We start from the raw sequence: 14,122 nt of genomic DNA, 5'->3' as shown, positions 1-14,122 counted from the left end.
AAAACTGGGTCAAAAAAGTTATGGCCCAAACAAAGTAAATTTTCCCAAGACAATTTCCGAGATTGTCCTTGTGTATAGGAGAAGCTTTATAATTTTGAGGTGCTAAATTTGTGTGTGGCCACTTCTAATCTCTGGCTTCTAGGCACACTAGCCTTCCTAGGTTTACATTCAAGCTCTTGCTTTATTTTACGTCCCACAATACAATAATAAGCAGAATCTGAAGAAAAAGGTATAATGGAGTTCAGCAGCAACATGATCTGTATGTATTGCAAGATATTAAAAAAGAACTCAAGAGCTGGACACCGGTGGGTCACGCCTGTGATCTTAGCTACTCAGGAGGCTGAGATCTCAGTATCACAGTTCAAAGCCAGCCCAGCAGGAAAGTCCATAAGACTCTTATCTCCAATAAACCACTCAGAAAACTGGAAGTAGCATTAGTGGCTCAAATGGTAGAGCACTAGCCTTGAGCTGAAGACCTGAATGACAGTGTTTAGGCCCAGAGTTCAAGACCCATGACCAACAAAAAAAAGAAAGAACTCAAGAGATTCCAGAGAGAGAGAGAGAGAGAGAGAGAGAGAGAGAGAGAGAATATGCCATACCTACCTCCCTATTCTTTCCCTGACATTTTTGTAAACCTGTGTGAGTTTGGGTTCCAAGTACTTCAGTAGTCTATGCAGTAGCTCAGGCACTCTCCATTCTTGCTGGGCAAGGCCGCCTTGCAGCACATAGAGTCGGCTAAAAGTAAAGGATAGATACACTGCATCACATTCTCTTTCTACCTTTATGTACTCAATACAGATAAACAATGCCAACACTTACATAACTTTTCCCGTTTTCTCATTAATAAAGCATCCAAAATTCAAAATACAGTAAGCCACCTTATTCATGTGCTTATTAAATGTTATTTTAATCAAGCATAGTTAAAAAACAATTTTAAAAAAATCAAGAGCTGGAGTGATCGTGATAGTGGCTTGAGTGATAGAACAACTGCCTAACAAATTGCCCTGAGTTCCAATTCTAGGATGGCCAAACACAAAAACAATAGAATTTCTAAAGCAAACATTCAACTTCTATGTGCACTTTATGTAGGTCAACTGATCCTGCTTTGTAATCAGTTGTGTTGAATAGTATGCTGGGTGTTTCCCTACAAATAGTATTGTGAAAATATGCCTCCACACAAGCCAGTAATGCCCCAAATGCAATTCAAGTTACATCATAATCTTCCAAGCTAAAAAAGGCAAGTGATTAAGTGAACACTTTAAATTTGTTGGAAGGTGGCATGTCTTCAGCATATACTGGGTGGTGTTATGGGAAAAATGAAATCAAGGAGCAGTAGTTTTACATGAGTTCTATCAATGTGGACCATATACCCATAGCTACTGAGAGTCTTCCAAAGAAAATTAAATAAAATGTAGACTTAACAACACTCAATGGCTTAATCTTTAAAAAGAGCCTGTACTCAAGTTTTCTCACTAGTTGACAAAGAACCTACTCTTTTAGTGGAATTCTTGAAAATTTCTATTACTCAGTAACTTTCTAGTTAGTATCTGACTCACAGTTTCCTAGTGCTGAGGACTGAGTTTATACACATTAGGCAAGCAACTCTATCAGTGAGCTACCTCTGAGTCTCTCTTCTTTGTATGTTTCTTTCTTTTTAAGTCTTACTGTCTTTAAGTAGGTGTACAAAGGGTTATTGTTCTACATGTCTCTATGTTTCTTAACAGGAAAAAGTGAAAAAATGAGATGTGATAAAGAAGCTAACACTGTCAAACTTCAAAGAGCAATCTCAATAAAAGATTTGGCAAGAGAAGGCTGGGAATTGTATAAACTGGAATTTCTCAGGTTGTCTACATTTCTCCTAATTGTTCCCAAATAAGAAATAACGAAGTACCATACACTGTTATTGAGCTGAATCACACTGACTTCTAGGAGGAAGTAATTACTTCATCTGGTATTTTTAGGTGAATAAACAACTTATTTTCATATATGTGTTTGGATATTCTGTAGCTTGCCAGGCCTCACACTGGTGGTGATCCTCCTGTTACAGTTGTCTAAGTGCCAGGGTTACAGGCATGCATCACCAGTGACCAGCAACCTACTTCCAGTTATCACTTAGCTCAGACTCATCTGCATAAACCTCAAGGATTTTATTTACCATGCATCTACAAAGGATCCTCCTTCACCACTCAATGGTGATTCTAGTAACAGCTCAAAAAGCCAATGAAGCTTCCGGGGATCTCTGCTTTCCTGTGTTGAAAACATAAGGTAAAATTAAACAGATAACCTAAATTTCTATAAATAAATCATACTGAGCTGTACTCAAAATGTTAAAGATATATATAAGTATTTAGGAAGAAAATCAAACTAAAAATGATGAGTGAGTAGTTACCAGCACTCATACTAACAGAATATTTTACTTAATGGTTTGTTCTTAAAGTATATGAACTATGGATATAACTGGGTATCAAAGAGAACACTTATAATGTTGATTATGTGGCTTTTACTGTATGTAACGTCAATTTCCAAATACATAGTTTGATTTGTCACTTAACTAAAAAATGCATTATTATAGCACAGAAGATTATCACTCAAACTTACTGAAAGGGCCGAAAAGTACTATCTGCAATTATGTGAGATGACAATAGTTTTATCAAAACTTCAAAATTAAAGAGGTATAATGAGGTGCCATGCATTTGGAGACAAGGCATCAAACAATCTGAAAAAACACAGGAGATAAGGAAGCAGAACTTACACAGGATGTTGCTATACAAGTTCCCCAGTCATTGTAAGTTTCTACTGTAATGTTGGACAGGGCCGTTCTAAGAAGTGGGCACAGAAGCTCCCAAAGCTTCTCCACCTAGACAAATCAAACACTTAATGACACTCAGAACCTTTTTCTTAAAATATCTCTTCATAGAAAAGCACACAAACAACGTGACACAACATTCATTTTTTTTTTTAGAGCACACAAAGAATCTAGGATTACCTCACTGGGCTGTATCATTACACATATTCAAATAAAGGCCAACTTTCTCCCAAAATATTCGGTCATTTTATACAAATCTTTATAAAATCTTTATTACTACTGAGAAGTTCTCTGTTTTAGAAAATGTATCTCAAAAGTGGTCTAATGCTGTAACAAGGGTATGTATGACATGTTTAAAATTCTTGTAGATCAATGTGTTTATATTCCTTCTAAAAGCTGGCCAAAAATGATGTCTTCTCTAAAAAATTATTGCCTTCTTTTTGGGTATCTCAAACATTTGACTGGGTTATTTTCGGTCTACACTTTGCTAGAAAAACTTAACCTGGGGCTGGGAAGATGGCTCAGTGGTAGAGCGCTTGCCTTGCATGCCTGAGGCCCTGGGTTCGATTCCTCAGCACCACATAATCAAAAAGAAAAAAGCCGGAAGTGGCGCTGTGGCTCAAGTGGTAGAGCGTAGCCTTGAGCTGAAGAGCTGAGGGACAGCGCCCAGGCCCAGAGTTCAGGCCCCACGACTGGACTCAAAAAAAAAAGAAAAACTTAACCTTAGGGCAGGAGTGTGAAACTAAACCTTACAACTACTAAGATACATTCTAAAAAGGGATTTCAAACTCAAAATCTACAAGACTAGGAAATTAATGTACATGAACAAGGAAGCAGAGAATGGATCTGTTAAGAGGATGAGGAAGCTCCATAAACTGAGACGCCCCCAAATGATACAGACCAATGAGGGGACAAAAATTCCAGATATTCCTCCTTTTCATAAGAAACTAAAACACTTTTTTGTAAAAAGAAAACAAAGAAACAAAACAAAACAAAAAAAAAATATGGTGGCTCATTCCTATAATCCTTACTACTAAAGAGGCTGACATCTGAGGATCACAGTTCAAAGCCAGTCCTGGCAGGAAAGTCCATGAGACTCATATCTCCATTAAAAAACTAATGTGGAAAGCCGGGCACTGGTGGCTCACGCCTGTAATCCTAGCTACTCAGGAGGCTGAGAGCTGAGGATCGCGGTTCAAAGCCATCCCAGGCAGGAAAGACCGTGACACTCCTATCTCCAATAAACCACCAGAAAACCGGAAGTGGTGCTGTAGCTCAAGTGGTAGAGCACTCGCCTTGAGCTGAAGAGCTGAGGGACAGCGCCTATGAAACTGAAACTAGGACAGCACCCAGGCCCAGAGTTCAAGCCCCACGACCGACAAAAAAAGAAAACAACAACAACAAAAAAAAACTAATGTGGAACTGTGATTCACATGGTAGAGCACTAGACTCGAGCACAAAAGCTCAGGGATAGTGAGCAAGCCCTGAGTTCAAGCCCCAGGACTGGCACAAACAAAAACATGATATATCCTTGACTTCCCATACCCGTAATATTGGCAAATAATTCAAAAATTTAAAGACATAATGGTATCTATAGATCATGTGTATGATAGGCACTCAAAAGCAATATGTATACACAGCACATTTTATGGAATTGAGCACAGCTTTTTTTAAGTATCAATTATAAAAATGATGGGATTGCTATAAAACAGATAACTTAGAGATATGCTGTATGATTACATCACCTTTTCAAATGTCCAATGCTTAGAACCTCTGATTAAACCAGCTATAATTTCAGCAACACATCGCTGGGTACTTTCATGAGAATCTGCAACCAAACGCTCTAAATGGGGCTTCAAAATTGGTAGAAAGGCATCATCAAAGTTTCTAAATATACCCTATAAAACAAAGAAATGAAAGTAATTCAGTACTCAAATGGCTAACATTTCAATTGTATCTGTTATACGCTTGCAATTATTTTCTACATTACTGTCCTGAAGGACTCCCAGCAATCTCCCCATCAGAGCTGCTTAAATAACTAGAAATTAAATGATACATGTTAAGAATACTGCTGACTTGCGCTGCGAAGGTGGCTCAGTGGTAGAGTGCTTGCCTTGCATGCATGAGGTCCTGGGTTCTATTCCTCAGCACCACATAAGCAGAAAAGGCTGGAAGTGGCGCTGTGGCCCAAGTGGTAGAGTGCTAGTCTTAAGCTGAAGACCTGAGGGACAGCGCCCAGGCCAAGTTCAGACCCTACAACTGACCCAAAAAAAGGAATACTGCTGACTTATATGTTAAAATGTAGCTAGTGGGCTGGGAAGGTGGCTCAGTGGTAGAGCGCTTGCCTTGCATGCATGAGGCCCTGGGTTTGATTCCTCAGCACCACATAAGCAGAAAACAGCCAGAAGTGGCACTATGGCTTGAATGGTAGAGCACTAGGCTTGAGCTGAAGAGCTGAGGGACAGTACCCAGGCCCAGAGTTCAGGCCCCATGACTGGCCAAAAAAAAAATGTAGCTTTGCACTTAAAGCAAATGTGCATATATGCATAAGTTTTTCTTAAAGTCCCTAGTGCTATTCACAAAGCTAAAGCTAAATACCAAGAAACTTCTTTTTCTTTTGTGGCAATACTGTGGTTTGAACTCAGAGCACCTCATAATTGCCAGCCATGCACTCTAATTTTTGAATAGGGTCTCTCACTTTTTGCCCCAGCTATCGTGGACTCTAATCCTCCTTATTTATGTGTCTTCCATTCCAGGGGCTCCCCAACATGCCAGACTATTTTAAAGGTTGAGATGGGGTCTCAAGAATTTTTTGTTGTCTGTCCTCCATCCTTATCCTCCCAATCTCTACATCCCAAGTAGCTGAGATTAGAGGAACAGTCTATCACACCGACTCTTGCTTGCTTGCTTGTTTTGAATAAGTGTCTTGGCCTTAAGCCAAGATCAAAACAACCAATGTAGACTATAGAGTAGTAGTTTTAGAACAGGTGGAAGGCTAAATTCAAATTTAGATAAAACTTATGAACTTATAAACTGAACAGTCACTAGGTTTCATGAAGAGGGTATATAAAAAAAACACAGTTACCTTGAAGAGGCAAAAACGTCGAGGATTAAACTTATCTTTTCCTTTTCTGTCTTCTAAAGATAGAAAAGTAATTAACTGTTCAACAAATTTAGGATCAGAAAAATGATCAAACACAATCTGTTCTGCCTATAAATTGAAAAAAGAAAGATATTCAGGTTTTAGAATCTATTTGTAAACATGATTTTTAAAAGATTAAAACTGATTTTTATTCAATAAAAGGCTGTTTTTTAAAAAAAATAAATTTTAATTATCACAGAAACTATGCTTTCTAAAGCCAAAACTGAATCTCCACCTAAAAATGGTAAATCTATAACAAGAGCTTTTTCCTCAATTTCCTCAAGCAAGACTGAATCACATTTCTCATTCCTTGAATTGAAACTAACAAATGTTCTGTTTGGGAAATAAAGGCTTAATTTTTCAGTACCACCTACTGTGGAATTGCTGGAACTCTAGAAACTAGAAACCAAACTAACTGGAACAGTTTTCATATTTGTACATCAGAACTAAATGGCAAACTACTTATAATGAAGAAATTTAGGTTATCATTCACTTGAGCAAAACTTAAAAGTTATTACTTTTAAGAGTGATAAGAGTGATGAGATGGGCTGGGAAGGTGGCTCAGTGGTAGAGCGCTTGCCTTGCATGCCTGAGGCCCTGGGTTCGATTCCTCAGCACCACATAAGCAAACAGGAAAAAGCCGGAAGTGGCGCTGTGGCTCAAGTGGTAGAGCGCTAGCCTTGAGCTGAAGAGCTGAGGGACAGCACCCAGGCCCAGAGTTCAGGCCCACGACCGGACCCCCCCCCCCAAAAAAAAAGAGTGATAAGAGCAGCATACACAATTTAAAAACATCTATTTTATCTTATGCAATAAAACCTAAAAAGACATTATCTTTGCTTTTAAGAAGGTGTACATAGCTGGTCCAGGTGGCTCACCCCTATAATCCTAGCTAGTCAGGATGCTTAGCTCAGGCAAGCAAAGCCCACATGACTCTTATCTCCAATTAACCACCAGAAAAACGGGAAGTGGTGCTGTGTTTCAAGGGGTAGAGCACTAGCCTTGAGGTGAAGAGCTCAGGGACAGCTTTTAGCCCCTGAGTTCAAGCCCCACAACTGACAAAACAAAACAAAACAAACTGTGCATCAAACAGAATTGATAGAAGAAACTAGCAGCTAACTACATAAAACAGTACCCGAAGGAGAGCTATATGAAATAGTATCTTCAGAGTAACTTTATGAGACCTATGAAACTGAAACTAGGAAAGCAGTACATCTTCAATCATATTTATTCAGCTATACTTGAAATACTTAATTGAAAAAAGACTTGAATTGTGGATAAAATAAACCAGTAACCAAAAATAAGATGACTCTGAAAGTATGGTGAAATGAATGCTTACCTCTGTCATATCCTCCCTGCTTCGGCCAAGCTTAGGTTGCTCTTCTACACCAGCATAAACAACCATATTCCTACATAGTAAAAAAGTTTATATTTGTAATATGAACAGAAAAGAAGTTGCAGCCTCACAGATAGAAAGTATTAGAAAGTACTTTTAATTAGAAGGAACTTTAATTAGAGGGAAAGTTCATGGATATGACAATATCAGTAATATTTTGTTTCAGCCTTAAAAAATTGACCAGATCACTATGTCCTAATGACATAAATTACTAGAGTCAGTGATGACAGACTAATATTTCTCTGGGCTGGTTTAGGCATATACACTATAGATGAATACAATTTAGAGTAGCTATTAGCAGTTTCTTTAGCTGCAAACAGATGGTATTAAGGCTGAGAATTTCAGTATTGCAGGAAATAAGGCAGAGCACTGGCAGGAGCAACAGAAAGAGAGGAAGAGGGAAGAAAATGCCTTCAAGTGCCTCTGAACATTCCCAGAAATCCAAGTATTAAAAAATAAATTTTATCAAATAATGTTTAATGAAAAGATGCATGGTAAGTTACAACTTACTTTGGCCAGGTATAGTATCCCCAGTGAGTTTTTTCAACAAAATAACTTGACTCCCATTCTTTTTTAGTTCTTGGTATACTTTTGCTATCATAATGTAACCAATGATTATCAGGCCTATCACCAGCAAGAATTTGTGTGGGTTTAGGATATCCACCTAAGGAAAAGACAAGCAGATTTCACTGATCTAAGAGCATTTATCCAGCCATTATTCTCAACTTCCAATCAATGGTATTAATATAACTTCATAACATTATTAGTAATCTACTAATAGTGTCTGTGAAAAAGACCACACAGAGATAGGGGTGTAGTTTCTATTATAGCTCTGGCCTAGCATGTGGTTAATCCTCAGCACTGAAGAAAAACAAAAAAAAACCAAACAGAAGCCAAAAGTGACCACAAAGGAGCATGTTAAATCAGAGAAGAGAACGGATCTACCCAGTAAACAGCATTACGATGGTTATTTAGGGGAAGGAATGTGACAATATTCTTCATTCCTTTTAATTTAATTTTTTAATGAATTTCAAGCTTACAGAGCCCAAGAAATCACATCTCTCACATTTCCTATTTTGATCTGTGTATACACTTCAACACTGTCTCTTTATACACACATCCAACACCATTTGCCAACACATGCGATTCACCATATACTATATAACAATATACACATGGCACAATTATTTACTGTAACCATATTAATGGAACAATATCCTTGTACTTCCAGGATATTTGTATATGCTTTTATAACAAAACACACCATCACCTCTGTAACAATAAAAAATAAAAATTCTATTAAAACACCCATAATTTTCAAACTCAGAGATGACTTTGATCCTGTACAATTATTTTTAACAAATCATACACTAAAATTCTGTCAAATGTCCAACTGAATGTCCTTCATATCAGAAAGAATTTTTGTCCTAGTCTATGACCCAATTTAGGATGACACATTAACATTAAAAGAAGACCACAAGCTGAGTGCTGGTGGTTCACACCTGTAATCCTAGCTATTCAGGAGGCTGAGATCTGATATCTGAGGTTCAAAGTCAGCCTGGGCAGGAAAGTCTGTGAGACTCTTATCTCTAATAAACTACTCAATAAACTAGCTCACTAATAAACTAGCTCAAGTGATAGAGCTATTCTTGAGGACAAAGAGGCTCAGTGACAGAGCTCAGGCCCTGAGTTCAAGTCACAGAACTGGAAAAAAAATAAAGAGGACTACACTGGGTCTAGGGATATTTCTCTGATGGTGCGTGTGTGGTGTTCTGTAAGCTTCATCCTAACATGGATGACACTGTCAGAAGACTAGGTCCATTTTCTGTTATCATTTTATTCAATAGAATCTCGGTGTATTTTTTTTTCTCAGTGTAATTTGTTCATATGTTTTCCCCTTCCTCTATACCCATGATAGAAAAATTTATCTCTCAATGGAGTCTGAGGCCTTGGTAAATTCCAGTCATACTTTCGAAGTACCCATACTCCCCCTCCCCCAATGTCCTTAACTGTTCTATCTAGTTCTTTTTCTTTAACCCATCTGACACTGAACTTTTAACTTGTTGCATAGTTCTAATTAGAAAAGCTAAGTTGAGTTATTTGGGATACCATGCTCTCTATTTCTAGGATATCAATCTGATTTTTTTTCAAGATTTCTAATTGTTACCAAATTTATTTCACATCTTGCATCATCTTATTTCACTTAGCTACCTTGTTGAATTTACTCATATTTACTCATATTACTCATATTTAAACATTACCTCCTTTATTTCACTGACCATTCTTATCATTATTTTTTGTGTCATCTGAACTTTCTTCTTCTTTACCATCCCTTAAATTCTTCAATATGGATTTATTCGCTTTTGAAGGAGACACGTTACCTTTTTTTTTTAATTTAATTTAATTTTATTTGTGAACATACTGTACAGAGGGGTTACAATTACATGGGCAGGACATGTTACCTTTTTTATTCATGAATCTAGTGATTTTTTTTTGCTGGGATTTATGTGTCTGGGACCAAAATTACATGGCAATTTCAGTCTCCTGTGTCCTTTTATTTATTTATTTTTTGATCCGGGCCTGGGGCCTGAACTCTGGGCTTGGGTGCTGTCCCTCAGCTCTTCAGCTCAAGGCTAGCGCTCTACCACTTGAGCCACAGCGCCACTTCCGGCTTTTTTCTTTTTGCTTATGTGGTGCTGAGGAATCGAACCCAGGGCTTCAGGCATGCAAGGCAAGCGCTCTACCACTGAGCCACCTTCCCAGCCCCTCCTGTGTCCTTTTAGTTGGTGATTTCTTGCAAATTATTTAAGACAGAGTAATGGCTGGAATGTGGTACATTTTCTTAAAGTAGTGGGTCTCAGTTGTCAAGATAATTTTGTAAGGTGCCGGTGGCTCATGCTTGGTGAGTTAAATGTAGTATGTAACCTATGTTATATGTTAAGTACCTATGGACCTCATATGTATTCACTTTATCAGGAAAAGGTTAGGCACCAATAATGGTTCATGCCTGTAATCCCAATTGGTCAAGAGGCTAAGATCTGAGGATTGAGGTTAAAAGCCAGCCCAGGCAGAAAAGTCTGTGAGATTCTTATCTTCAATTAACTACCAAAACTCCAGAAGTGTAACTATGGCTCAAGTGGTAGAATGTTAAACTTGAGCACAAAGGCTCAGGAACAGTACCCAGGTCCTGAGTATAAGCTCTAGGATGGCACCAAAATACAACAACAACAAAATCATTTCAATGTTCAAGACAGTGTCCACATTGGTTAAGGAATCTTGGCTACAAAAGCTATTGCAGTTGATAAACCATAATCCCTAATGAAAACTAGTCACCACTACCGTCCAATATCCTCAAATGAATACATAAGACCTTAGTGTGGCAATAGGAAGGAGAGCATAAGGGTAGGACTAATAAATAATATTATAAAGGGTTATATAGAGGTTAGATAAAGAAGGGGTGAGAGTTAAGTCTAATAGGACAGGCTAATGAGAAAGTGGTGTAAAGTAGAAGCAGATGTATAGGGTAGGGAAAGGAGAATAAGGAAAATTGAATAAACATACACATATATGCAGCATATGCACACAACAACATACATACACAACAAAAAAAGAGAAAACAACCAAGGCAAAATTCAAAACAACACATAAAACAAATAAAATGAAAATACTAATGAGGTTTATGTTATTAGGGGACCTGGTATGAGTGTAGGAAATGAGGACAGATTGGGAATGGGGAGCAGAAGCAGAGGGGAATATGAGCAAGAGAACAATTTTACTTTTAGAATGAAAACATAAATGGGTAAGGGCTATAGAAAGGGGACAGTATATATTTTTTTTCTTGTTGGTCATGGGGCTTGAACTCAGGGCCTGGGCATTCCAGAGCTTTTATGCTCAAGGCTAGAGCTCTATCACTTTGAGCCACAGTGACACTTCTGTGTTTCTGGGGGTTAACTGGAGATAAGAGTCTCATGGAGTTTCCTGCCCTGGCTGGTTTCAAACTGCAATCCTCAGATCTCACATCCTGAGTAGCTATGATTACAGGCATGAGCCACTGCCACCCAGGTTACAAGAATAATTTTTAAAATTGAACACTCAAAGATAGGTGGTATGATTCACATATGATGGCCTAAAGTTAAAGGAGTAGAGGGAGCAGCAGAATCAAAAAGTAAATAGGAGTGGAAGAATGTCCTATATTAAAGAGTAAAAGCTAAAAAAAAAAGTTTTGGTCTATATCATATACACAGAAAAAGATCCATGCCTGTAATCCTATATATAGAAGGCTGAAATCTGAGGTTTTGCAGATCGAAGCCAGTCTAGGCAAGACTGAAAAATCCGAATGAGACTCATCGCCAATTAACCACCAGAAAACCGTAAGTGGTAGAGCACTAGCATTCAGCAGAAGAGCTCAGGGACAGTGCCCAGGCCTTGAGTTCAAGTTCCAAATAAATAAAACAAATATAACAACCTTAAATCTTAAACATCAACAAAAACAAGGGAACTTTTTTCTTTTTTTCAATCAGTCATGGGGCCTGAACTCTGGGCCTGGGTGCTGTCCCCCAGCTCTTCAGCTCAAGGCAAGCGCCCTACCACTTGAGCCACAGTGCCACTTCCAGTTTTCTGGTGGTTTATTGGAATTAAGAATCTTGCAGACTTTCCTGCCCACACTGGCTTTGAACCGTGATCCTCAGACTTCAGCCTCCTGAGTAGCTAGGATTAACAAGCTAACAAAGGGACTTATATATACAACATATGAATTTTCAATTATTCTTTGTGTCTTATATACCTTATTTCAGGGTACAGGAGGCTGTGAGAGAACACAAATTTTCCATGTGGGTTGGAGGGCTGTCTCATCAGCAGTCAGCTCATAGTCCAGGGGCAGAACTGGACAATGGGTACTTCACAGGAGGCTGTCCTCAACTGATTTATTTCCTATTGCATACCTTCAGGGTCCCAGTTGCTTCTAAGGAATCCTTGCTTGTGTTATCCTGTAGTAAACTGTCCCTGCCTCTGACTTCTCAGCATCTTTTATTGACAACCTCTGTTGGTTCTAAGACCATAGAAGTTCCTAGACTTTCAAATATCCCAGATATGGCTCAGTTCCAGAGTCTGCCTGACCACAAGTTGATTGTATTCAGTTAGTGTAAGCAGATTCCATGCTGTTTACCAAGGAACACACCAGTAAATTTTCTGAAATTTCCCAGGAAATAAACTTGCTGGGTGTGCTGTGGTGTGCAAAGATCAAAGCTTGCCCACCAGCAATCACTTAAATTCATCTCTCAGTAATTTTAGCTCTCTACTAGCATATGCTATTATCTCCTTTGCAAGTGCTAAGTCTTGTAGGTACTCTAGACAAAAGAATAATTAGACTAGGACTATGAAGCTCTCACTGAGGAAGGAATCTACATTCTCTAAATGGGCTCCTTGGATACTGACTGGGTGTAGCAGATCTTACTGATCATCAAAAATTTGTTTCCAACCCTCTAAGTGTGTTTTGGTCTCATATAATGGATAGATGCAGGCTACGCAGGCTGCTAATAATCTTATAGCCTGACAGCTGAGTTTCAAACAGAAGGCGTACTCATAAGCTGTCATCCTGGGGAAGTTACTAGCTGCCAAAGCCCCAGACTGGATGTGTGCAAGGAAATGGGAAGAGGAGGGGGAGGGGGAGGGGGAGGGGGAGGGGGAGAGGGACTTCCCACAGACAGATCTACTAGTCTATCAAAGAAGTTGCCTCCCCTCCCTGCCAGAGTTGGAGCTGCTATCTCTGCTAATGAGTAAGGACAATTATCAAAGTTGTCCCATTTCTCTTTTGTGGTTCTTGGTATTCTCCTTCAGGTTCGTTTTTTCCAAATATAGCCTATCCTTTTTCAGATATATGTAATTGCTTAGTGGTAAGATAAATAATATGAAGCAAATGATATAATTTTCTGAATTGGCAAAAGACACATATATGTACTAAGAGAAGACAAAGAGCTCACTAGTAGAGCACTTGCTTCACAAGTCCCTAGGTCCAATCTCCAGAATGAGAAGCAAAACAAAAGCAGCCAAAAAAAGGAAGCAAGAAGTAATAAGAAGCCACTGTATTTCTATAAATATTTTTAATCACTTTTTTTTGTGATTAAAGTCTCGGGGGCTTGATCTCAGGGCCTGGGCACTGTCCCTGAGATTTTCAGCTCAAGGCTAGCACTTTACCACTTGTGCCATAGCATCATTTCCAGTCTTCTAGTGGTTAATTGGACATAAAAGTCTCACAAAATTCCCACCCGGGAAGAAGAGATCCTCAGATCTCTTCTTCTGAAAAGCTAGGATTACAGGTGTGAGCCACCAGCAGCAGGCAATTTGTTTTGTTTTTTTTTTAAGTCACTACTTCCAACATAACAATCATACTTTGTGCTTATATCCAGAGAACAATATGAGATCAAGAACTTTTATTTATGCATTTGAAGGAAATTTTTTTATACTAAAAAGGACTCTATTAATTGCTTGGTTATTATACTTACTGATTTCATAAGGGTTGATGGTCAGCTTTTTGTGGGTTCTCTTTAGCTGCTTGAGAATACCAGCAACAGCTGAGATAGCCATCTAGAAAACAAGTAATGCATGTATATCAAAATTTTTTAATTTCTTAATGACTGACTGCTTTATCCACTGCTTTATCAACAGAAGTTGCTTTCCATTTCTTTAAAGAACAACTCCCTCTGGAAATGGTACTGTGGCTCAAAGTGATAAAATACTAGCATTGGGCTGAAAAACCTCGGGGTCAAGACCTGATTTCAAGCCC

General features: G+C 38.5%; 1 protein-coding gene across 1 annotated transcript in view; it reads right to left on the bottom strand.

Annotated features, from left to right (window-relative positions):
- Window positions 1-14,122, bottom strand: part of Psme4 (proteasome activator subunit 4) — a 102,446-nt gene that overhangs the window by 18,128 nt on the left and 70,196 nt on the right. Inside the window, exons 32-39 of the mRNA XM_042691131.1 lie at window positions 13,842-13,923; window positions 7,852-8,005; window positions 7,285-7,354; window positions 5,892-6,017; window positions 4,552-4,704; window positions 2,753-2,857; window positions 2,156-2,247; window positions 604-735 (exon numbers count right to left, since the gene is read on the bottom strand). Coding sequence (XP_042547065.1) covers window positions 604-735; window positions 2,156-2,247; window positions 2,753-2,857; window positions 4,552-4,704; window positions 5,892-6,017; window positions 7,285-7,354; window positions 7,852-8,005; window positions 13,842-13,923 — 914 coding nt within the window. The remainder of the gene's footprint in view (window positions 1-603; window positions 736-2,155; window positions 2,248-2,752; window positions 2,858-4,551; window positions 4,705-5,891; window positions 6,018-7,284; window positions 7,355-7,851; window positions 8,006-13,841; window positions 13,924-14,122) is intronic.

This window comes from Dipodomys spectabilis, unplaced genomic scaffold (genome assembly GCF_019054845.1).
Source record: "Dipodomys spectabilis isolate Male_0828 unplaced genomic scaffold, ASM1905484v1 ptg000141l, whole genome shotgun sequence".
Taxonomy (NCBI): domain Eukaryota; kingdom Metazoa; phylum Chordata; class Mammalia; order Rodentia; family Heteromyidae; genus Dipodomys; species Dipodomys spectabilis.
This window is presented reverse-complemented; position numbering and strand designations above follow the sequence as displayed.